The 26996-nt window shown below is 45.1% G+C and overlaps 1 protein-coding gene across 3 annotated transcripts in view; it reads left to right on the top strand.

Moving 5' to 3' along the window:
- inpp5d (inositol polyphosphate-5-phosphatase D) overlaps window positions 1-26996 on the top strand; it is a 241649-nt gene that overhangs the window by 8112 nt on the left and 206541 nt on the right. For 2 of the 3 annotated variants that reach the window (XM_068041953.1, XM_068041951.1), the window contains exon 2: window positions 7894-7957. In XM_068041953.1, the coding sequence (XP_067898054.1) occupies window positions 7894-7957 (64 nt within the window). Of the gene's footprint in view, window positions 1-7893; window positions 7958-21400; window positions 21494-26996 lie in introns of those variants that run through there. The other variant, XM_068041954.1, reaches the window with a different exon arrangement.

Genomic DNA, 26996 nt, shown 5'->3' with positions numbered 1-26996 from the left:
GCTGGGATTGTTCTCCTTAGAGCAGAGAAAGTTGGGAGATTCAATAGACGTGTTCAAAATCATAAATAGTTTTGATAGAATAAATAAAGAGAAATTGTTTCCAGTGGCAGGAGGGTTGGTAATCTGAGGGCACAGACTTAAGGTGATTGACAAAAGAACTAGGAACGACATGAAACTTTTTTTACACAGTGGGTTGTTGTGATACACTGCCTGAAATGGTGGTGGAAGCAGATTTAATAGGAACTTTCAAAAGAGAATTGGATAAGTACTTGAAAGGACTATGGGGAAAGAGCATGGGAGTGGCATTAATTGGATAGCTCTACCAAAGAACCAGCACAAGCACAGTGGACTGAATGGCCTCCGTCTATGCTGTGTCAATCACACAAGTGCACATTTATATATAAACAGACACACGTGCACACACAGATAACTGTGGCCAAACACACTGGGGGAAATTTTATGCTCTCCCCCATGCAGTGTTTGGAGGTGGGAAGGGCATTTAATCGGGCAGGATAGTGGCGGTGGGGGGGGGACCTGCCACCTTCCCACCTCTACCCAAATTACGTCCACCGCCAATCGAAGTCCTTAAATTAATGCCCAATTAAGGGCCTTATCTTGCCTCTGCTGATATCAGCCCAGCGTGCAGGTTATTTGCTGGCTCCATGGGGTGCTCGGGGGTGGTGTTGGGGTTCCCTCATTAAAAGGCACTTAGTGCCTGATCAAGGGGCCCAGCATCGGGAAGGGGGGGGACCCGCTGAGAGCCACACTCCTGCCCTTGCTGTCGAGCCCCCTACATCCCCCTCCTCCATGACACCCACCCCATGAAACCCCTCCCGCCCTGACTCATCTGACTCACCTGTGGCCTCTGGTGAGTCTAGTACTTGCAACAGCCACTGCCTCTGTGGTGGCACTGCTCAGTTAAAGAGCTCTGATTGGCCAGCAGCTCTCAGTGGGCGGGACATCTGTCGCCAGGCTCCTTAATCCTGGGGAAAGCCTGCCAATGTCCACTTAAGGGCCTAATTGGCACGTAATCCAGCGGGCCTTGCCCAGAAGAGGTGAGGCGGAGCTCTCACTGGTACTTTAGCCGGTGGTCGACACCCCTGTCACCAAGATAAAATCCCAACCGCAGAGGGTGAAATGGGTGTACAACAGAAGTACAAAACAAGTGATAGCGAATCATCAGCCTGTTATACACTGGGCTCAATTTCCTTTTCCACTGACTTCAACAATAAAGAAGATTGGTCGTGGCGTACAGCAGTAAAGGTCGGGTCAGGTCTGCAAATGAAACCCGACCCGAGCCTGACAGAACCGCATCCGACCCGAGCCCGACCTGGCCCGGGCCCTTTCATTTTTTCCCGCACCCGACCCGACCCAACCCGACCATCAGTTAACCTACCTTCCGTTTTTCACTTGGTTGCTTATCTGCACAAGCTTAAAATAACTGTAATAAAACCACCTTTCAAGTCCAAAATGTACATTAACATTGGATCCACTTACCGGAGGTGGTGATAGAGCGTGTCCGACCCGGCCTGAACCGACCCGAGCCCGAATTTCGGACCCGGAGGTGCGACCCGGCCTGATCCGAACCTGACGCATGTTGACGGGTCCCGTCGGGTTCGGGTTGGGTAGCCATGCTCCATACAGCAGGCTGCTGATTAGCTCAGAACCTGTGTTGTTCAACTGGTGCTGACCAATTTTGCTCTCTGTATCCTAAGGGAATCAGATGAATCTTTGGGTTTACGTACCCTCAGTCCTTGTTTTGCTAAATCTCATCACTCATGAGTAGACTTTTTTCTCATCCTGGTGATGAAATATGAAGGTGTTTCCATGGCAACCAAAGTGATCTCTTTACTCAACGCACCAATCAAGTAATGGTCATAAAAATACAAACTCTAATGCAGTATGAGTGTTACATTGTTTCAACAGTCAATGATTAGTGCCAGTGATTTTACCCAAAATGATTAACTTCAGGCTTCAACCCTGATGGCAAGGCCTGTGAGAGGGAATGAAATTGTTCCTTTGGGTAAGGACAGGAATGAGCCTGTGAGAGGGAATGAAGTAAGGAAATTCCATTGTAACCCTATCAGTCTGTTTATTTTTTTAGGCAGTCTGCTATTACACTTAAATGTACCACAATCCTCCTGAAATGCACTGCCTGAAAGTGTGGTAGAGGCAGATTCAATCGCGGCTTTCAAAGGGGAACTGGATAAGCAGCTGATGGGAAATAATTTGCTGGGCTGTGGGGAATGGGCGGAGGTGTGGGTCTAGCTAAATTCCTCTTGCAGAGAGCTGGTATGGACTTGATGACCTTGAATGGCCTCTTTCTGTGCTGTAACCATTCTATGATTCTATGAAAGTGACTGCTGTTAACCTGGGTGTTTGTGATGTTGACAGCTGAATGAGTGTTGTGGATAAAGTAGTATCGACTGACCAGGAAGTGATCATAGTTAGGCCTTAGGATTGAGTTGAGGTGACTGAGCAGCTGTCGCTTCATGTTTTGGTATTTGAGGTTATGCGAGTCCAGTTCTGCATAGATCATAAGCCTGTTAAACGTGGCTAGTACATAGCATGCTCCACTCCGATCCAATATTACTGGTAATACTGGTTTGAAGTGGAGACAGCTATATATTTAATTTTATATATATATATATATGAAATATATATATACATATATAAACAACATATGAAATGGGAGCAGAAGTAGGCCATCTGGCCCCTTGAGCCTGCTCTGCCATTCAGTAAGGTGATGGCTGAACTTTTATATAGCCCTATCCCCATATGCTTTGATTCCCTTAATGTCCAAAAATCTATCGATCTCAGTCTTGAATATACTCAATGACTGATCATCCACAACTCTCTAGCATAGAGAATTCCAGAGTCACAACCCTCTGAGTGAAAGAAATTTTCCTCACCTCAGCCCTAAATGGCTGACGCCCTGTCCTGAGGCTATCACCCCGAGTTCTAGACTCTCCAGCCAGGGGAAAAAGCCTCTCCACATATACCTTGTCAAACCCTCTAAAGATTTTATATATTTCAAATAGATTACCTCTCATTCTTCTAAACCACAGAGAATGTAGGCCTATCCTACTCAATCTCTCCTCATAGGGCTGTCCTATCACCCCAGGAACCAATCTAGTGAAACCTTCATTACATCCTCTCCAAGGCAAGTATATTATATCTTCCAAAACTGTACACAATACTCCAGGTGTGGTCTCACCAAAGCGCTATATAATTACAGCAAGACTTCCTTACTCTTATATTGCAACCCCCACCCCCTGCAAAAAAAGCCTAACATACCATTTGTCTTCCTAATTGTACCTGCATGTTAACTTTCTGTGATTTCTGTACATGATCTTCTCAAGTGCTGTAGATGTACAAGGACTCGGCCGCCTTACTCTGAAAGCATCCAATTTGGGGTTAAGATCCCTTTGGAATTTCTTTAGCTCTTGATCTAATTAATATATCCACCTCATTACAGTTTGGAAAATTAATGGTCGGTGTATTTGTTGCTCATCTGTTTGTTTGAATGGAACCTTCCAGAATTTTCCAAAACAGCTTTCATCCTAGATGATTCAAAATAAGTGCTGAAGGAGTGATGCACTGTCAGAGATACCATCTTTCGACTGAAACGTTAAAGCAAGGCCCCGCCTGCCCACTCAGGTAGACGTAAAAAATCCTACAGCACTATCCGAAGAAGTGCAGGGGAGTTCTCCCCGGTGTCCTGGCCAATATTTATCCCCCGACCAACATCACTAAAACAGATTATCTGGTCATTATCAAATTGCAGATGGGGGACCTTGCTTTGCACAAATTGGCTGCCACGTTTCCTACACTATAACAGTGACCACTGTTTAAATTGCTTCATTGTAGAGCACTTTGGGATGGCCTGAGGTTGTAAAAGGTGCTATATAAATGCAAGTTCTTTCTTTACTGATAAGCACTACAAGTCGTTTCATTTAAAAGATGGCAGTCCTGATAGTGTACCACTCCTTCAGTACCACACTTACTTTGCATTCTCTAGGATAAAGGCTGTTCTGGAAGGTTCCATTCAAGCAAACAGCAGATGAACAACAAATGCACTGACCAGGAGAGGTTATATTGGTGTTGCATAGATTCAACAGTCTTCCATTTCTGGCCTCTTGAAGGTCCTCGATTTTAATCTCTATGCCACTGGTGGCCGTGCTCTGCTTTAACCAAGCTTTTGGTCACCTGGCCTAATATTGTCTTATGTGACTGGGGTCAAATTTTGTTTGATAATTGCTCTTGTGAAGATTCTGGGATGTTTTACTATATTAAATGCACTATATAAATACAAGTTCTATTCTAAACAGTTTTGTTCACCCTGTTTTGAAATGGATCTAGATGCTTTGGAAAAGGTTCAGAGAACAGCGATCAAAATTATTCCATGCCTTAAGGGACTAAGTTATTAAGAAAGGCTGAAACAACTAAACCTATTTCAGCAGAGAAAAGGAAAGAAAAATAATGTAAGTTAGAGATTAGACAAAAGTAAAGAAGCTATTTAACTTGGACAATGAGCACAGCACTATTGGACAAAGCTACAAAATACACAGTACGAAAAAGCAAAATACTGTGGATGCCCAAAACCTGAAACAAAAACAGAAAATGATGGAAATACTCAGCAGGTCAGGCAGCATCTGCAGGGAGAAAAACAGAGTTAACATTTCAGGTCTGTGCACAGACTTTGAGCAAATGTTAGAGATTAAAAAAAACTTCCTTCCACAGGATGGTGGACAAGACAGGCTTCAGCGAAAGTAGCTGATTGGGGTCAAGCGACACCTTTAAAAACGATAAATCTGTTGAGAAGTGACATTGAAGATATAAAGAGATTTTATCAGAAATGTTTGACTTTTTCAAGAGAGGGCTGGAAAAGCCTCTCTGTTTCTAACCCATGTCGTACCTAAAATGGGAGTGTATTATAGAACAGAGTAGAGGGAATTTTACTCTGTATCTAATTCATGCTGTGCCTGATCTGGATCAGCACAATAAAAATAATGACATTAAAAATAAAGTCACTTTCAGTTGCAACATATCAGACACCAGGTCAGTAAAATAAAAGCAAAATACTGCAGGTGCTGGAAATAGAGTCATAGAGTCGAAAAGCATAGAAACAGGCCCTTCGGCCCACCGCGTCCATGCCGACCATAATGCCTATCTATACAAATCCCACCTGCCTGCATTAATTCCATATTCCTCTATGCCTTGCTCATTCAAGTACCTGTCCAGATGCCTCTTAAATGTCGCTACTGTTCCTGCCTCCACCACCTCCTCTGGCAGCTCATTCCAGCTACCCACTGTTCTTTGTGTGAAAAATTTACCGTTTTGATCTCCTTTAAACCTCCTCCCTCTCACCTTAAATCTATGCCCTCTAGTTTCAGTCACCCCTACCATGGGAAACAGACTCTGGCATATAAATCCTGTCTCTCAGAATCCCTTCCAATAACTTTCCCACCACTGATGTAAGGCTCACCGGCCTGTAGTCCCCTGGCTTATCCCTGCTGCCCTTCTTAAATAAAGGCACAACATTAACTATCCTCCAGTCTTCCGGTACCTCACCTGTGGCTAACGATGATACAAAAATCTCTGCCAGGGCCCCAGCAATCTCCTCCCTTGCTGCCCATAGCATCCTAGAATACACCTGGTTAGGCCCTGGGGATTTATCCACCTTAATGTGCTTCAAAACCTCCAACACCTCCTCCTTTGTAATGTTGAAATGCTCCAGAATATCGCTGTTCCCTCCCTTGAATCTGAAATAAAAACAAGAAATGCTGGAAATACTCAGCAGGTCTGGCAGCATCTGTGGAGAGAGAAACAGAGTTAACGTTTCAATGAAGGGTCACTGACCTGAAACGTTAACTCTGCTTCTCTGTCCACAGATGCTGCCAGACCTGCTACGTATTTCCAGTATTTTTTGTTTTGATTTCAGACACCAGATCGACCTGGTACATAAACCTTGGCACCATCAAATCCTGGTCAGCTTCTTGTTTTACTGCAGAAACTGGCCTGAAACTGCCCTGACCCATTTCAACTGGAACTCTTAGGGGCAGCGTACCTTTGCCACATCAATCTAGGTTGGGTTGAAATTCAGAGGTCTGAGATCAAAGACGAGAGTTTCATCTCGAAAGCTTGGTCAAAGGATTTGGCATTAAGGTGAGGTAGAGGGGTGGAAAGGTTTAGGGATGCAATTCCTGAGCTTAGGGACTTGGCAGCTGAATGGCAGTGATTAAAATAGGAATGTTCAAGAGGCCAGAATTAGACAAGCATTGACCTGATCAATGGATAATGCTAAGGGAGTCCATCATAGACTAATCGGACATGGGCTCTGGATAAAGCCTCGTCTTTGATCTCAGGCTGCTGAATTTGAACCCAGCCTGGAATGATGTGACGAAGGTCTGCTGCCCCTATTGGTTCCAGGTGAAATGGGTCTTCACAGTTTCAAACCAGTTTCGACAGTAGAACAAGATGCTGGCCAGAATATGGTGAGGCAAAGGGATATGTACCAGGATTGACACTTTTCTGTTGGAGTGATTTTATTTTTAATGTTATTGATATTATTGTACTGATCCAGATTAGGTACGAAATAGGTTAGATCCAGAGTAAAGCTGCCTCTACACTGTCCCATTAAACACTACCTGATCAGATATTGTTCATTTCAGATAAAGAGTGAAGATCATGAGTGGTGAGTGGGTGAATCAGACACTGTCCTTTCACACTCTGCTACTGGGATCACCAATACTCTCGGTATAAACAGTTCATTAATTTGGGGAAAAGTATTGTGGGACGGTACTTTGCCAATGGCTGCATTTACTGATGGTGTTTTTCAAGCTGAGTGTTTCTATGGGAGTTGTTGAGTTGGCCTGGGTTCGACACTGTCCTTTCACACTCTGGCACTGGGTGTTACAGTGGATCAGACACTGTCCTTTCACACTCTGGCACTGGGTGTTACAGTGGGCCAGACACTGTCCTTTCATACTCTGGGACTGGGTGGTACAGTGGTTCAGACACTGTCCTTTTATTTCTGTTCTTTAGTTGGGTTCAAATCCAGTCCAGACTGTTGGGATGAAAGTCTTGTATATCAGTTGGCTATTACAAGTTTGCGAATCTCCATTGCATTTCTATTGGCTTACACATTATAAATGAGCATAGCTTCTAAGTGTCACAGTTGGCCTGGTGGTAGCACTGTGGTTTTTTCAGTTGAAGGGTTATGAGTTCTATTCCTGCTCCAGAGATTTGAGAAGACAGTCTAGGCTCCAGTATTGTACTCAGGGAGCACTATGTGGCGGAAGTGTTGATTTTCAATTGAGTTGTTAAACCAAAGATACAGCTGCTCTTGTAGGTGGATGTAAAAGATAGCACTATGGTTTGGGTATTCTGGCCGACGTTTATCATTCAACCAATGTCACCAAAAAAAGAACTGTTTATCTTGTCATTTATCTCATTGCTGTTTGTGGGACCCTATATTTCCTTACATTACAACGGTGACTATACTTCAGAAGTACTTGATTGGCTGTGAATTTCTTCGGGACAACCTGAGATTATGAAAAATGCTATATGGCATGTTCTTTCTTTCCAGTACGTGACACCAAAATTATTGAATGATTCAGCACAGAAAGAGGCCATTCAGCGTATCACCTGCACCATAATGTAATTCAGAAACGAGACAGAAAACTGGTTCCAGAAATGGAACAAGGACACACTGATGCAGAGGGATGATCCGCCCTTTTCTTTTTTGGCTGGTGGGGCTTGTGGGGGGCGGGGGGAGGGGGTGTAGGGGGAGGGGCAGCGGAAGAGTGGGTGTTCAAAAGTCATTGAAAAGAATCTACTGAAACCACACTTAATTTTCTCATTTTCTTCTTTGTTCCTCTTTTTTTCCAGATATGAAAACTGTGTCTACACTTACAGGATTTTTATAAATGAAGATAATTTGTTGTCTCTTCAGGTAGGTGATCACTTTAATCCTGTTTAACATACTGAACTGTAGTCAAAACATGTGACCCTGTCAACCTGGAAGAACTGGACTGTGAAACATTTGTAAGGCCTTAGGAGAGATGAGTATCACGCCAAATGTTTGCTGAGACTCAAAGAGCCAGCAACCAATGTTTTGTCAATAAATATGTATATAAGAGCGGAATTGCTAGTACTGCTAGCAATTGCTCATAGACTAGTAATGATAAAGATGGACCTGATGATGTAACCTGTAGAATATGGCTTTTCCTGCCCTGCTAGCATGGGGGATGAGTCATTTGTGGAGTGTGACATCTAGAGTTGGAATTGTGGGCTATGATGTTGGGTTGATGCCCTGGAACTTTGTTTGTTCACCTTTTGAAGATGAAGGAGAAGTCTTGTCTTTTTGTTTGTTTCTCGAAGGTTATGTGAGTCCCTTGCGAGGTTGGATGGAAACTATGACGGGGGAGATTGTACAGCCTGTGGAGGGAGGCATCTGCGTGAGCTGTTTGATCTCTTCTCTTTCCATACTTTAACTGTTCAGGATCCATGGATGCAAGAACATACAAAATAAAAAAAGGTTAGCTAGATCCTCTAAATGGGGATGGAGCTGGAGGATAATGGTCGATCATTTCAGTTCTTGGTCCTGATTGTGATCTAGTGGTACCTCTTGGAAAGTACATGTATATGTGTCAGATTGCAGGGACATTCACTGTCCTGCTGACACACACAATGAATGACCACATGGATGAGGTACCAGAAGGTGGCTAGTTTCTCCAAAACTAGATTTTGGTATGAGTCTTCAGAAGGAAGATGGAAGAATAATGGCAACCTAATCACCACATGTTTTGTCAAGTGATATTCAGCCATTGATATTAAGGAAACATATAGTGGCACAGTGGTGCAGTGGCTAGCATCACAGCTCCAGCGACCAGGGTTCAGTTCTGGGTACTGCCTGTGCGGAGTTTGCAAGTTCTCCCTGTGACTGTGTGGGTTTCCTCCAGGTGCTCCAGTTTCCTCCCACAGCCAAAGACTTGCAGGTTGATAGGTAAATTGGCCATTATAAATTGCCCCAAATGTTCCAGAGCACTTCACAACTAATGAAGTATTTTTGAAGTGCAGTCATTGTTGTAATGTAGGAAATTTACATTGGTGAATTTTCACACAGCAAGCTCCCCACAAACAGTAATGTGATAATGACCAGATAATCATTTTTGGTGATGTTACTTGAGGGATAAATATTGGCCAGGTCACCGGGGATAACCTCCCTGCTCTTCTTTGAAATAGTGCCATGGGATCTTTTACATCACCTGACAGGGCAAATGGGGCCTCGGTTTATCGTCTCATCTGAAAGACAGCACCTGCAACAGTGCAACAGTGCACAGGAGTGTCAGCCTAGATTTTGTGCACAAGTGATCTGAATCCACAACCTTCTGACTCAAGAGGGGAGAGTGCAATCAGTGAGCCAATTTTTAGATGCTAGTAAGTTGTCAGTAGTGCTGCCCATGGTAAGTTGAAAATACCTTTTGTTGACATAAAAGATAGTAATATAGTTGGAAGAGAGACTCCACAGAGCCACCTGGTTGGCCAGAGCCTGCAACTGCAATGTGATGGTTGACGTTCAGAATTGAACACAGAAATACAGAAGAGCATCAGTAAAATTATGAAGGCTGGGATTTTACTGGCAGGGACCAAATGTCCTGATGTCGGGACCAAATGTGGGTCCTGAGTCGGCATGGGCAGCGAGATTGCGGTGGCAATCTTCCTGGTGGTAGCCTCTTAGTTGGTCACCGCCGGGCCCACCGTCCAATTAAAGCTGCTGATGAGGCTGCAAGGAGATCGAGAGGGTGCCATGGCCAGGCAGGCAGGCCACCACGATCTAAGGGGTAACCCCTCTAGTAGGGGCAGCCCCCTCCTTGGGCCACAGAGCCTCTGAACTCGATGCCCCTCCCCCCTCCAGGGAAGCCACTGGGAGGCAGCCTCTATGCAGCTGGCAGCCTCTCGACATGGTGGGAGCCACTCCACTGCCAGCAGAATGACAGCATCTCGGGAAAATTGCCCTCAATTGAGTTTTTAATTGCCTAAATTGGCCGTCCGCCTCCGGTTGGTGCGTGGCCACTGGTAAAATGTCTCAGAGGCGGGACAGTGTCGAGCAACCCTCCCAATGTGGCTTCCTGGCATTTTACCAGCCACCGCGCCTCCTGTGTCGGCCACCCAATCTCCCATGGCATTGCACAGGAAATCAGGAGCAAATGTAATCCTCAAGTGAATCAGGGCTTGAGGATAATTGAGTCAGGGCATGCAGATGTAATTCAACCCCCCTCCCCTCCAACTTTTTAAGTCTTTATATTGGGACAGGGGCGAGTGCTGGCATGAATTGGGATGAAGGAGGATTCAGGCGTGAACTGGGGTGGGGAGGGTACTGTGAGTTATGAAGGAAAATTCCCTCATTTCTTGCCACAATCTTCCATTATCCTAATGATGGAAAATTGGCTATAGCTGTTGTTTCATTCATGATCAGCTCGGCTACCACGTCAGTGTTGTTGCATGTCAGAGATTTAGATTCAGAGTTGTCACAGAGTTATCACATTCTGCTGCTTCACCAGGTTGTGGTGTGTGTTTGAAGCCGGATATGTGACTGCATCAAGTGAAACCTTAATATATTTATATTTTCCTTTTGGTAATCAACAAAAAGAAACCAGTAGAACCTATAAGCTCCCTGTTTCATTCATTTCAGCCCATTTTACACAGAAGTAGGCTATTCGGCCCATTGCACATGTACTGAGTCTTCAACTGATGTTGTCTGCTCTAATCCCATTTCTCTCTCCTTTCCCCATATAAAACCCTATCCAATTCCCTTTTAAATGATGCTGTAACCTCTGCCTAACGTCCACTTGTGCAAAACATCTTATGTACTAACAACCTCCCCCTTTAACTACGTATCCTCTGAAAATCCTCTATTGGATCCCTTTAACCCTCTCTATTGCAATGAAAATGCCCCAGTTTTTCAAACCTTTCTTCATGTCTATAAGCTCTCATTCCTGTTATAATTGTACTGAATCTCTGCTGTCTGTAATACTCTTCCTATAGAGTAGCGGCTAAAACTGCACATCGGGCCTAACCAATGTCTTGTACAAATTTAACTTCACTACCTTGCTTTTATATTCAATGCGCCATGTATGAAATCCAGAATTCCAGTTGCTTTCTTCTGGCCATTTTTTTATCTGCACTCTGACCTTTAAAAATCTTTGTATCCATTCCCCTAGATCTCTCTGTCGATCCATTCTGTTAGGTATCTGACCATTTAATATACACTTCCTTTCACAGACTTTTCTCAAAATCTACAACTTCAAATTACTTTACATTGAACTGCATCTGCCATTTATTTTTATTTGTTCATGGGATGTGGGCATTACTGGCTGGACCAGCATTTATTGCCCATCCCTAATTGCCCTTGAGAAGGTGGTGGTGAGCTGCCTTCTTGACCCGCTGCAGTCCATGTGAGGTAGGTACACCCACAACGCTGTTAGGAAGGGTTTTCCAGGATTTTGACCCAGCGACAGTGAAGGAATGGCGATATAGTTCCAAGTCAGGATGGTACATGACTTGAAGGGGAACTTGCAGGTGATGGAGTTCCCATGCATCTGCTGCCCTTGTCCTTCTAGGTGGTAGAGGTCACGAGTTTGGAAGGTGCTGTCTAAGGAGCCTTGGTGCGTTGCTGCAGTGCATTTTGTAGATGGTACACACTGCTGCCACTGTGCGTCGGTGGTGGAGGGAGTGAATGTTTGTAGATGGGGTGCCAATCAAGCGGGCTGCTTTGTCCTGGATAGTGTCGAGCTTCTTGAGTGTTGTTGGAGCTGCAACTATCCAGGCAAGTGGAAAGTATTCCATCACACTCCTGACTTGTGCCTTGTAGATAGTGAACAGACTTTAGGGAGTTACTCGCCACAGAATTTCCAGCCTCTGACCTGCTTTGGAAGCTACAGTATTTATATGGCTGGTACAGTTAAGTTTCTGGTCAATGGTATCCCCCAGGATGTTGATGGTGGGGGAATTCAACGATGGTAATGTCATTGAATGTCAAGGGAAAATGGTTAGATTCTCTCATATTGGAGATGGTCATTCCCTGGCACTTCTGTAGCACGAATGTTACTTGCCACTTATCAGCCCAAGCCTGAATGTTGTCCAGGTCTTGTCGCATTTCTACACGGACTACTTCAGTATCTGAGGAGTGGCGAATGGTGCTAACAGTATGCAATCGTCAGTGAACATCCCCACTTCTGACCTTATGATGGAGGCAGCTGAAGATGGTTGGGCCAAGGACACTACCCTGAGGAACTCCTGCAGTGATGTCCTGGGACTGTGATGATTGACCTCCAACAACCACAACCATCTTCCTTTGTGCTAAGTATGACTCCAACCAGTGGAGAATTTTTCCCGTTGACTTCAATTGTGCGAAGGCTCTTTGCTGCCAAATGCTGCTTTGATGTCAAGGGCAGTCATTCTCACCTCACCCCTGGAGTTCAGCTCTTTTGTCCATGTTTGGACGAAGGCTGTATTGAGGTCTGGAGCTGAGTGGTCCTGGCGGAACCCAAATTGAGCATCAGTGAGCAGGTTATTCCTACATAAGTGGCATTTGATAGCACTGTCGATGATACCTTACATCACTTTGCTGATGTCCTCCTGCAGCCTCTTGCATTCACTCTTGTGGATTCCCCCTTCCCTAATCTGGCATCATTAGCAAACTTGGAAGATAGCACTCATTCTCTGTGTTCTAACTGAGGGCCTATGAGTGTGAGGCTCTGTCTTAGGGAACTCCTGCTCCTGACCCCCTATTCCTCCTTACATCAATGCCTATGTGGTGGTGGGCAGATGATATACTCCCCCACAAGGTCATCCTGGAAACAACGGTCCAATACCTGGGGTGGCACAGTGGCGCAGTGGTTAGCACCGCAGCCACACAGCTCCAGCGACCCGGGTTCAATTCTGGGTACTGCCTGTGTGGAGTTTGCAAGTTCTCCCTGTGTCTGCATGGGTTTCCTCCGGGTGCTCTGGTTTCCTCCCACATGTCAAAAACTTGCAGGTTGATAGGTTAATTGGCCATTATAAATTGCCCCTAGTATAGGTAGGTGGTAGGGAAATATAGGGACAGGTGGGGATGTGGTAGGAATATGGGATTCGTGTAGGATTAGTATAAATGGGTGGTTGATGGTCAGCACAGACCCGGTGGGCCGACGGGCCTGTTTCAGTGCTGTATCTCTAAAACTAAAACTAAAAACTAAACCTTGGGGTACGCAGGTCCTAGCTGAGTTTACAGGCGTTCTAGCAGAACACCCATTGGATTTGCAGCAGGAAGGCTTTGGACAAAAATAGATTTGGCCGACTTTTCTTTGTTTTGTTGACACTACCTCTCTAAACAATATTGTGAATATAAGTAGAAGGTAAATGAAAGATTTCAATGCTTAGTTAATCTTTTCTGGATAGGAGAGCATGTCAGTAATAGTAACCCCTGACCATTGATCTGAATTTAACTTTTGAAACGCGTGTTGTAACAGCTAAGCCTGGAGGCATTGCAATGGTGATTTTATGTTGCTCTGACGCTGAGTGTAGTGGCCATTGATGTATGTTTTCCATCCTATCAAAGTGAGGCAAGGAAAGCAACTCAGGCCGTGCTCGTAGGTCAGAGCCTGCACCCTCACCCGGGCTACACTGTGAACACTTTCTGCTTCAGCGTTTTTGAGGAAGTTGCTAAGACATCGATTTCAAGCTGCTTGGCACAGGCTTCTGTAGAAGAGGAAGAGGCATCTGTGTATTCAGTAAGGCTAATGTGGTCTGCAGCTGAACAAAAGCCAGTCAATGGAGTTTAACTCTTTAGTGTGAATCCATAAAAAATAAAACAGCATCACATTTCTTTGCTTCTCTTCTCCAAGAATGTTTCTTGTCTGTTTCATGCTTCTTTCGTAAATGCATTTTGTGGTTACCTACATAAGCCACCTCACTTGCAATTATGTCCTTCAGAACTCCTACTCACTACCGACAGCCCATTTCACAGTCCCTATGATTACAATGTTCATTGAAAGTCAATAAAGTCATCAATGGGCCTGAATTTAATGAAGAGCTCAGGTGTATAGAAAGAATAATGGATAGCCAGGAGTGTGTTACAAACTGCAATCTAATCGAGGGGTTTGAACATTTCATGAACAGAATAACAGTTACCCAGCAGTAAGTTGCAGATTGGAATCTAATTCTGAAACAGGTGAGAAAACCATCGCACTATATCGAAGAGTCTTCAAAGCAATAAATCCAGACAAGCAAACTTTCTGCTATTCCTATATGGTGTGGACATGCTCCCACCACCCTCCTAATAGGTACACATTCACTTACCTGAGCTTAGCAGAGTCAAGGCTTCGGGAACCTCTTCCCCGAGTGCCTGCAGGAGTTTTGCTGGTGTTTAACCAACTACCACGGCTCAGTTACCAGTAAAGAGCACTTGTCTATTTGTCCAGTGCGGCCTGCTACCCCTCTTAGGGTATTGGCTGCATTATTCTCTGGAACAGAGTAGAAAGAATCCCCACCCTTTGATACCTCTGCCCCTCCCCATTTCCATCAGGGTACCAGGCTGGCTGAGCTGTCACTAGCAGTGTCCTGGAGTGCTGGTGGCCTGCCTACTTCATGTTGAGTCTTCCTCACCGGAGTAACCCAGTTCTAGAACCATAGGAAAGTTACAACACAGAAGGAGGCCATTCAGCCCATCGTGTCTGTGCCGGCTGATAAAATTAGCCACCAAATCTAATCCTACCTTCCAGCGCCTGGTCCATAGCCTTGCAGGTTGCAGCACTTCAGGTGCATGTCCAGGTACCTTTTAAATGAGTTGCGGGTTTCTGCCTCCACCACTGATCCAGGCAATGAATTCCAGACACCCACCGCCCTCTGGGTGAAAACGTTTTTCCTCATGTCCCCTCTAATCATTTTACCAATCACCTTAAATCTGTGCCCCCGGTAATTGACCTCTCCGCTAAGGGAAACAGGTCCTTCCTGTCTACTCTATCAAGACCCCTCATAATTTTGTACCTCTCAATTAAGTCACCCCTCAGCCTCATCTGTTCTCAGGAAAACAACCCTAGCCAATCCAATCTTTCCTCATAGCTGCAACTTTCAAGCCCTGGCAACATTTTTATAAATCTCCTCTGTACTCTCTCCAGAGCAATTATGTCCTTCCTGTGACCAGAACTGTATGCAATACTCCAGCCATGCCCTAACCAGCGTTTTATACAGTTCCAGCATTACATCCTTGCTTTTGAATTCTATAGCTCAGCTAGTAAAGGAAAGCATTCCATCTGCCTTCTTCACCACTCTATCTACCTGTCCTGCCACCTTGAAGAACCTCTGGTTATTTACTCCAAGGTCTCTCACTTCTTCCACTCCTCTCAATACCCTCCTGTTTATTGTGTATTCCCTCGCTTCCAGTGCCAGACACAGCCACTTGGCATCACTTTGGCTCCAGTTACCTCCTACCCACAGGGGGCAGACATTAGCTGGTTATCCAAGCTATTCTTTGATCCAAGTGACCTTCCTGTACATGTGGTGCACGTCAGTGGGCTATTCTGCCGTGAATAGCATCGCTGCCCAGCCTGATCTTGACCTGTGTAGAGGATAAATTGATCTGAAAAAAGAATGGAACTCCAGCATTGTTATAGCATTATCTCAACATTGATGCTACATTTCTCCCTACAATCCCCACCCAGTTTTCTTCTGTTCTCTCCAGAAGATGCTTGGGGTAGACCTTGACTTTGTGTGATGTTCTAAAAATAGCTATTCTGTTGACTCTTTATCTGGGCAACAATTTAACCGGCAACTTTCTTGGTAATATACGAATGAGTTTACAGAGCGAGTGTTGACAGGCTGTTCCAGTCTGCTGGGCATCACATCAGAACCTCCCCTTGCTTTATCTGATGTCCTACACACATATATGGGTGTCATTTTAACCTGACCCCTGTTCCCAGCAGGAAACTGATGGGATTGGGTGCATTGCTGGTTATACACCCTACCCGATTTTACCTTCCATTGAGGTCAATGCAGACTAATACTAGGCAGGATGTAAAACTGGTGTTCCCCCTGATTATATAGGTTTTCCACCCTGCAAGTTAAGTTAAAATTAGCCCCATACTTTCTAGCAGGTATTGCAAATAAGCAGTGTTAAGGTCAGGCTTTTCTCCAAGACCTTTACTTGTGCAGTTTGGTGACACTGTAAAAAGCAAACTTTTCCTCTTGTTAGCTGAGGCTCATGTGTTTATTCACTGCCTTGTATGGGCCATCTGTGCAACAGCCAACTGTGCAACAGCCCCAACAAACAAATTTCTCTGCAGCACCTGTGGAAGAGCCTGTCACTCCAGAATTGGCCTTTATAGCCACTCCAGGCGCTGCTTCACAAACCACTGACCACCTCCAGGCGCGTATCCATTGTCTCTCGAGATAAGGAGGCCCAAAAGAAGTATGGGTTAATGTAGCCCAGGTTTAACAACTGACCCTCAAGTTGCGAACAGAGAATATGTGGGATGGCCACCACATTTGCCTATCTGCTTAGCAGATGTGAAAATACGACAGTACCAACTCTGAGTGCAGGCTAAATTACTTATTCAGATTTATTTATAGACATATAATGCATCAAAACAGAGATTGGCCAGATGCTAGCAGTGTAACCCACAATGATAGAAACTGAGTTTACTGGCTAAAATCCAAGTCCATAATTCTTGCAGCTTATTTTAGATGCTGGGAATGTTCTCAGAGGTTTTCCCAATCAACCACTGTAATTTGGGTGGAAGATCAGCTGAAGCATCATATAGTCATAGAGCCGTACAGCATAGAAACAGGCCCTTCGGCCCACCGCGTCCTTGCCAACCATAATGCCTATCTATACTAATCCCACCTGCCTGCATTAATTTCATATCCCTCTATGCCTTGCTCATTCAAGTACCTGTCCAGATGCCTCTTAAATGTCGCTACAGTTCCTGCTACCACCACCTCCTCAGGCAGCTCATTACAGATACCCACTATTCTTTGTGTGAAAAATGTACCCCTTTGATCCCCTTTAAACCGCCTCCCTCTCACCTTAAATCTATGCCCACTAGTTTTAGTCACCCCTACCATGGGAAACAGACTCTGGCTATCTACCCTATTTATGCCTGTCATAATTTTATATACCTCTATCATGTCCCCTCTCAGCCTCCTTCACTCCAGGGAAAACAGACTCAGCCTATCCAATCTCTCTTTATAATTTAAGCCCTCCAAACCTGGCAACATCCTTGTGTATCTTTTCTGCATCCTCTCTAGCTTAATCACATATTTCCTGTAGTGTGGCGACCAGAACTGCACACAGTACTCCAAATGCGGCCTAACCAACGTTATGTACAACTGTAACATGACGTCCCAACTCTTGTACTCAGTGCCTCGGCTGATGAAGGCAAGCATGCCATACACCTTCTTCACCACCCTGTCTACCTGTGTTGCCACTTTCAGGGAACTATGTACTTGCACCCCAAGGTCTCTCTGCTCAACAACACTCCCCAGGGCCCTGCCATTCACTGTATATGTCCTGGTTTAACTTCCCAAAATGCATCACTTCACACTTGTCGGCATTAAATTCCATTTGCCACTCCCTTGCCCACTTTCCCAGTTGATCTATATCCTGTTGTAACCTGAGACAGCCTTCTTCACTCTCCACTATACCACCAATATTAATGTCATCTGCAAACTTATTAATCATGCCCCTTACATTCACATCCAAGTCATTAATATATATGACAAACAACAGAGGGCCCAGCACCGATCTCTGTGGCACACCACTGGTCACCGGCCTCTAATCTAAAAAACAACCCTCCACTACCACCCTCTGCCTCCTATCACCAAGCCAATTTTGTATCCAATTTGCTAGCTCACCCTGCATCCCATGTGTTCGAACCTTCTGGACCAGCCTACCATGCGGCACCTTGTCAAAGGCCTTGCTAAAGTCCATGTAGACAACGTCCATCGCCCTGCCCTCGTCAATCCTCTTGGTCACCTCCTCGAAAAACTCAATCAAATTCGTGAGACATGATTTTCCACGCACAAAGCCATGCTGACTATCCCTAATCAGACCATGCCTTTCCAAATGCATATAAATCCTGTCTCTCAGAATCCCTTCCAATAACTTTCCCACCACTGATGTAAGGCTCACCGGCCTGTAGTTCCCTGGTTTATCCCTGCTGCCCTTCTTAAATAAAGGCACAACATTAACTATCTTCCAGTCTTCTGGTACCTCACCTGTGGCTAACGATGATACAAAAATCTCTGCCAGGGCCCCAGCAACCTCCTCCCTTGCTTCCCATAGCACCCTAGGATACACCTGGTCAGGCCCTGGGGATTTATCCACCTTAATGCGCTTCAAAACCTCCAACACCTCCTCCTTTGTAATGTTGATATGCTCCAGGATATCGGTGTTCCCTCCCTTGAACCCACTAGCTTCCATGACCTTCTCCACGGTAAATACGGACGAGAAATATTCATTTAAGACCTCGCCGATTTCCCATGGCTCCGCACATAGATTGCCACACTGATCCTTAAGGGGACCCACTCTCTCCCTAGCTACCCTTTTACTCTTAATATACTTATAGAATCTTTTAGGTTTCTCCTTTATCTTATCTGCCAGGGAAATCGCATGGCCCCTTTTCTCCCTCCTAATTTCCTTCTTAAGTTTATTCCTACATCCCCTATACTCCTCGAGGGACTCGCTTGATCCCAGCTGCCTATACCTGACATATGCCTCCTTCTTTGTCCAGACCAGACCCTCAATATTCCTCGTCAACCAAGGTTCCCTAAACTTGCCAGCCTTGCCCTTCCATCTAACAGGAACATGCCGGCCCTGAACTCTTCCTATCTCACTTTTAAAAGCCTCCCACTTGCCAGACGTCCCTTTACCTGTAAACAGCCTCTCCCATTCAACTTTTGAGAGTTCCTGTCTAATGTCATCGAAATTAGCCTTCCCCCAATTTAGGACTTCAACCTGAGGACCAGTCTTCTCCTTTTCCATAACTATCCTGAAGCTAATAGAGTTGTGGTCACTGGTCCCAAAGTGCTCCCCCACTGACACATCAACCACCTGCCCATCCTCATTTCCTAACAGGAGGTCGAGTGTAGCCCCTTCTCTAGTAGGGCCATCCACATACTGCTTCAGAAAACTATCCTGGACACACTTAACAAATTCTTCCCCATCTGATCCCTTAGCACTAAGGCAGTCCCAGTCAATATTAGGGAAGTTAAAATCACCTACTATTACAACCCTATAATTCCTACACCTATCTGTGATTTTCCTATATATATGCTCCTCCACTTCCCTCTGACTATTGGGGGGCCTATAGTATAATCCCATCAAAGTGATCACCCCTTTCTTATTTCTAAGCTCTACCCATATGGCCTCGCTGGACATTCCCCCCGTGATATCCTCTCTACTGCCGTGATGTCCTCCCTAATCAACAGTGCAACTCCCCCTCCTCTCTTACCTCCACCTCTGTCACACCGGAAAGATTGGTACCCTGGAACATTGAGCTGCCAGTCCTGCCCATCCCTCAACCACGTTTCCGTAATAGCTATAATATCACAATCCCATGTACCGATCCATGCTCTGAGTTCATCTGCCTTACCTGTAAGGCTTCTTGCATTAAAGTAAATGCAGTTTAGCCTACCAGACCTTCCACGCTCCCTGTCCTGCCCCTGCCTGGCCTGTCTACTGGACTTGCTTGCTTTAACCTCTACATTTGCCTCAACTATCTCATCAGAGAGATTACTACTTTGGGTCCCACCCCCCTGCAAGACTGGTTTAAACCCTCCCAAGTAGTGCTAGCAAACCTCCGGGCAAGGATATTGGTCCCCTTCCAGTTTAGATGCAACCCGTCATTCACATGATTTCTCCAGGGTTTCCATCAAAGTTATTGCAGCCAATAGGGAGAATCCCCAAAGAAATTTCCAGGGAATATACTTTTAGAGATATAATTTTGTAAGATCACTTCCTACAGTGCTCTCATCAGCCCTTTCATACATAAAAGCTGAGTGTATAGAAAACTGAAGACTGCAATAAAGTTCCTGGATTATAAGGATGTTGCCTTTCAAATTACAGTACATTGCTTGAAGGTGATACTGTATGTCAGATTTGTTTGCATTAGGTATCAATGGCATCTTATCCTGTGACAATTACACCAGTCCTCAACCACACTTGTACAATGGATCTCCATTTGTTTAGCTCATTGGAAAAGTACTGTCTCCAACTGTTGAGCTACATACGTTGAAATTTTTCAACCTGTTGCCCAGCAACCATTGAGAATCTTGATAGCAGTGAGCTGTGTTCTGAAGCTTCTGTCAGCCATTTTATGTCTAGTGGTGAGGGAGAAGCCTCCATTTTAGATACTTCAAATGAAATCATATGAATAAATAAACTTCTATTTTTATCACAGGTGGTCCCAGCACCAATTTGAAATGGGCCTGTCAAAAATTAGGCTTCAAAGCTCATTCCTTGCAATTAAAGATTAATTTGCAGTCCAACTGATTTTCTTTTGCTCAATGTTCTTTTATCTAAAGTGAATGAAAGTCTGTATCTGAGTAGAAGCTGCAGCTTCTGTTGCAGTTGTACTTTTATTTATTTACTGTTCCTCTTTCTGTAACCACAGGTTGCAGTGAGATCTAAAATTAATCCTCACGGTGAGTGTACAGCAGCAGCCTCTGTCCCAAGAGTTTCATTTGTGGCCCCACAATGCTGCTGGTCACTTTGCAATCAGCACCAAGCATCCTGCAGTTCACTCGCACTTCTGCATGAATCAAATGGACAACCTTTCGATAGGCTGCCCACTCTGTTTGCTAGCTGTGGTTCAGTGGTAGTGCTATCACCTCTTAATCAGAAGGTTGTAGATTCAAGTTTCATACCAGTGTGTTGAACACATTAACTAGGCTGACACTCCCAGTGCAGTTCTGAAGGAGTGCTGCACTGTCACTGTCCTTTGGATGAAATGTGAAACGAAGATCCTGTTTGAACTCACATGTGGGCTTAAAGGATCCTTCAGCATTCACTAATATTTTTCTCTCAACCATCACTAAACCGGTATTCCAGTCATTATCTCATTGCTATTTGTGGGAGCTTGCCGTGTGCAAATTGTTTACTACATTTCCTGCATTACAACAATGACTACACTTCAAAAGTACTTCATTGGCTGCAAAGCACTGTGGGAGATCCTGAGGTTGTAAAAGGGGCTATATAAATGCAAAACGTTATTTTTCTTTTTCCTCTCCCCCCCCCCCCCCATTACAAGTAGTTCAGTGGAATGTGTCTCCTTGGGATTGTTCAGGGCTGACTGCATGACTAATATGGTCCTCGGAGAGTATGACAATTTTTATTTTTGAAACCCAGGTGAAGGGACCAGGCTCTCAATATAGGACACTAGTTGAATGACCAAAGCCCATGTGACAGGACAACTGAGGCCCAATGTACAAAACAGACTATGAGACCAAGGTACAGACGAGCTTTGTCTTCTGAATTTACTAACAGAAATCAATATTGCTCAATATCTCCAACATTTCAGTATGGTCCTGCCACCTTCTGAGAAAGCTGTCACTTAAATACACGTACCCATATTAACAGTAATAACAACCCCAGACACCAAAAGTCATCAAAGTAGAACTGTGGCAGATCTATATTGCTATTTAAAAATATATCTGCTAATTGAATAGAACAAATTACTTGTCACCTGTCAATGTCCAACTTGTTAGCACATAAGAAAATGAAGATACACATTTCAGCTCCCCCTGGAGGCCCACTGGCTAATAACTCCACCCAGGATGGTACTGAGACATGCAGACCAGAAGATCGCAGATTCGATGCCCACCCAGTCTGTGCTGAGTCAGGCTGGTGATGGGGGCTGTTAGGATGCAACAGTTAGTATTAATGCTCTGGGGCTGGGATGGGAAAAATCCAATATATGGATATGTGGATGTGTGGATGTCAGGAGAGCACAGGAGTGATGCCCCCATTATCCAAAATCCGATCAATACTCAGAGTCTGGGCTCACATGAAAAATAGCTGGTAAGTGCGATAAGTGGGTCAGCACTAACCGTGCAATAATAACAGAGGGGAGGCGGTGGTGTAGTGGTATTGTCACTGGACTAGTAACCCAGAGATCCAGGGTATTGCTCTGGGGACATGGGTTTGAATCCCACCACAGCAGAAGGTGGAATTTGAATTCAAATAATAAATCTGGAATTTAAAATCTAGTCTAATGATGGCCATGAAACCATTGTTGATTGGTCTAAAAACCCATCTGGTTCACTAATGTCCTTTAGGGAAGGAAATCTGCTGTCCTTACCTGGTCTGGCCTACATGTGACTCCAGACCCACAGCAATGTGGTTGACTCATAAAATGCCCTCTGAAATGGCCGAGCAAGCCACTCAGTTGTATCTAACCGCTACAAAGCCATTAAAAAGAAATGAAACCGGATGGCCCACCCGGCATCGACCTAGGCACCGGAAACGACAATGGCAAACCCAGCCATGTCGACCCTACAAAGTCCCCCTTACTAACATCTGGGGGCTTGTGCCAAAGTTGGGAGAGCTGTCCCACAGACTAGTCAAGCAACAGCCTGAAATACTCATACTCACGGAATCATAACTGACAGACAATGTCCCAGACACTGCCATCACCATCCCCAGGTATGTCCTGTTCCACCAGCAGGACAGACCCACCAGAGGTGGTGGCACAGTGGTATACAGTAGGGAGGGAGTTGGCCTGGGAGTCCTCAACATCGACTCTGGACCCCATGAAGTCTCATGGCATCAGATCAAACATGGACAAGGAAACCTCCTGCTGATTACCACCTACCACCCTCCCTCAGCTGATGAGTCAGTACTCCTCCATGTTGAACAGCACTTGGAAGAAGCACTGAGGGTGGCAAGGGCACAGAATGCACTCTGGGTGGGGGACTTCAATGTCCATCAACAAGAGTGGCTCAGTAGCACCACTGCTGACCGAGCTGACCGAGTCCTAAAGGATATATCTGCCAAACTGGGTATGCGGCGGGTGGTGAGGGAACCAACAAGAGGGGAAAACATACTTGACCTCGTCCTCACCAATCCGCCTGCCGCAGAATCATCTGTCGATGACAGTATTGGTAGGAGTGACCACCGCACAGTCCTTGTGGAGACGAAGTCCCGCCTTCACATTGAGGATACCCTCCTTCGTGTTGTGTGGCACTACCACCGTGCTAAATGGGATAGATTTCAAACAGATCCAGCAATGCAAAACTGGGCATCCATGAGGCGCTGTGGGCCATCAGCAGCAGCAGAATTGTACGTAACCACAATCTGTAACCTCATGGCCCGGCATATCCCCCACTCTACCATTACCATCAAGCCAGGAGACCAACCCTGGTTCAATGAAGAGTGCAGGAGGGCATGCCAGGAGCAGCACCAGGCATACCTCAAAATGAGATGTCAACCTGGTGAACTATCGTGCCAAACTGCTTAAACAGCATGCGATAGACAGAGCTAAGTGATCCCATAACCAACGGATCAGATCGAAGCTCTGCAGTCCTGCCACATCCAGCTGTGAATGGTGGTGGACAATTAAACAACTAACTGGAGGAGGTGGCTCCACAAATATCCCCATCCTCAATGATAGGGGAGCCCAGCACATCAGTGCGAAAGATAAGGCTGAAGCATTTGCAACAATCTTCAGTCAGAAGTGCCGAGTTGATGATCCATCTCGGCCTCCTCCTGAAGTCCCCAGCATCACAGATGCCAGACTTCAGCCAATTCGATTCACTCCGTGTGATATCAAGAAACGACTGAAGGCACTGGATACTGCAAAGGCTATGGGCCCTGACAATATTCCGGCAAAGTACTGAAGACTTGTGCTCCAGAACTTGCTGCACCCCTAGCCAAGCTGTTCTAGTACAGCTACAACACTGGCATCTAGCCTGCAATGTGGAAAATTGCCCAGGTATGTCCTGTACACAAAAAGCAGGACAAGTCCAACCCGGCCAATTACCGCCCCATCAGCCTGCTCTCAATCATCAGTAAAGTGATGGAAGGTGTCATCAACAGTGCCATCAAGCGGCACTTGCTTAGCAATAACCTGCTCAGTGACACTCAGTTTGGGTTCTGCCAGGGCCACTCAGCTTCTGACCTCATTACAGCCTTGGTTCAAACATGGACAAAAGAGCTGAATTCAAGAGGTGAGGTGAGAGTGACTGCCCTTGACATCAAGGCAGCATTTGACCGAGCATGGCATCAAGGAGCCCTAGCAAAACTGAGGTCAATGGGAATCAGGGGGAAAACCCTCTGCTGGCTGCAATCATACCTAGCACAAAGGAAGATGGTTGTTGGAGGTCAATCATCTCAGCTCCAGGACATCACTGCAGGAGTTCCTCAGGGTAGTGTCCTCGGCCCAACCATCTTCAGCTGCTTCATCAATTACTTTCCTTCAATCATAAGGTCAGAAGTGGGGATGTTCGCTGATGATTGCATTATGTTCAGCACCATTCGTGACTCCTCAGATACTGAAGCAGTCCGTATAGAAATGCAGCAAGACCTGGACAACATCCAGGCTTGGGCTGATAAGTAGCAAGTAACATTCGCGCCATATAAGTGCCAGGCAATGACCATCTCCAACAAGAGAGAATCTAGCCATCTCCCCTTGACATTCAATGGCATTACCATCGCTGAATCCCCCACTATCAACATCCTAGGGGCTACCATTGATCAGAAACTGAACTGGAGTAGCCATATAAATACCATGGCTGCAAGAGCAGGTCATAGGCTAGGAATCCTGTGGCGAGTAACTCACCTCCTGACTCCCCAAAGCCTGTCCGCCATCTACAAAGCACAAGTCAGGAGTGTGATGGAATACTCTCCACTTGCCTGGATGGGTGCAGCTCCAACAACACTCAAGAAGCTCGACACCATCCAGGACAAAGCAGCCCGCTTGATTGGCACCCCATCTACAAACATTCACTCCCTCCACCACCGATGCACAGTGGCAGCAGTGTGTACCATCTACTAGATGCACTGCAGCAACGCACCAAGGCTCCTTAGACAGCACCTTCCAAACCCACGACCTCTACCAACGAGAAGGACAAGGGCAGCAAATACATGGGAACACCACCACCTGCAAGTTCCCCTCCAAGTCACACACCATCCTGACTTGGAACTATATTGCCGTTCCTTCACTGTCTCTGGGTCAAAATCCTGGAACTCCCTTCCTAACAGCACTGTGGGTATACCTACCCCAAATGGACTGCAGTGGTTCAAGAAGGCAGTTCATCGCCACCTTCTCAAGGGCAATTAGGGATGGGCAATAAATGCTGGCCTGGCCAGTGACGCCCACATCGCTGAATGAATAAAAAAAAAGGATCAAGGCCTTTAGGGCAGAATGGGTGTAAACTGGAGGGAAAAAGTATCGGAGGCTTTCAGAGTGAGACAAGTACAATTGAGGTAAAAACAAGAAATGCTGGAACCACCCAGCAGGTCTGGCAGCATCTGTGGAAAGAGAAACAGAGTTAACGTTTCGGGTCAGTGACCCTTCTTCGGTACTATTGAGGACTATCAGAGTGAAACATCATAGATTAGAGGAGGAAATGGGAAGGAGCAGACTGTTAAACAATATCCTTTGCACTGCAAATTGAGTTTCATCTTAATTGGAATTTAAATGTTTTTATTTAATTGCACTAAATGCCAGTAGGGTTTATTTAAAGATAATAACTGATTTGGTTTGATTGAAGTTACCATGAAAGTTTCAGCATGTTGATTTGGATTTCCACTCATTTTTTAAAAAACAAAGGATCGTCTAATTATTTAAAAATTGGTCTATTGGCCAACTGCTTTTGTATTATTTATGTGGTTGAACATTGGTGAAGTTTTAGAGTTGCTTCCTCCTCCAATCTTCTAAACTAAACCCAACATGACTGTCAACACCTAAGATGGCAACTACTTTTGGTTTTACAGTCACAATCATTTTAAAATCCATTGAAGGAGTCACACACCAGACTTCAGATCTCTAAAACGTCAGTGGTGTTTGAACAAATTAATTTCATAAGATATCGGAAAACAGATGCAGTTGAGGAAGAACATTCCACCCATCCAGCATGATATCTAGCTGTTTCTTCAAATTACTGCTGGAGTTTTGCCTTGCCTAATCTATCAATCAGCTCCTTCACTGTATCACTCATTGGTTGAGTGAAGAGTTGTTTTGACCTTATTTGTAACTTTGCCTTTTACTAATTTGGCCATGTGCCCCCTTATACTACTTTTATGGTTTTGTTTGCAGCTATGCTCTGGATTTACCTTTTCCACGCTGTTTACAACCTTATATACTTCGACAAGGTCACCTTTCAAATGTCTCCTTTCAAGGCTAGGGAGCCCAACTTTCTCCAATCATTCCTCATCACTCAAGCAGATGACTTGGTGCCTGTGTGGCCTCCAGGATTGAATCAAAGCAATTTGAGCACAGGAGGCCACCAGTTGACCAGCCATGCTTGTGCTGTTACCAGCTACCCCACTGGAGCAATTGAGACTGAAGCTGCTCAGCTCTGCTGTTTGACAATATTCTAAGGGAAATGTCTCCCTGATGTTGTGGTGAACAGAACTGAACATAATACTTAAGTTGTGGTTTGACTGGTGCAGTGTTCAGTTTAAGCATGTTCCTCTGAAGTGCTTTGGCTAAATAGTCCAGAATTCTATTTGCTTTGTTTGTAGTCTTGCAGTACTTGATTACATTAAGTGCCATGTCTACTAGGTCTCCAGATCACTTTCAAAGAAACATAAGAGTTGTTCACTAATCATAGCAATTAATCTCTTATCAATTAGTCTACTACAGAGAAATGAAGCAAGAAAAACCACAAATGGTGGAGAGCTTTGGGAACCGCTGGCCCACATTTACCTATTCCTCCCAAGCATGCTACACTTACCACTTGTCTCGAATTACTCATACTGTATCGCAAAATGTTATTTTTTTGAAAAATCT

The sequence above is a fragment of the Heterodontus francisci genome, chromosome 11 (assembly GCF_036365525.1).
Source record: "Heterodontus francisci isolate sHetFra1 chromosome 11, sHetFra1.hap1, whole genome shotgun sequence".
Lineage (NCBI taxonomy): Eukaryota > Metazoa > Chordata > Chondrichthyes > Heterodontiformes > Heterodontidae > Heterodontus > Heterodontus francisci.
The sequence above is the reverse complement of the archived record's forward strand: the minus strand, read 5'-3'. Positions and strand labels throughout refer to the sequence as shown.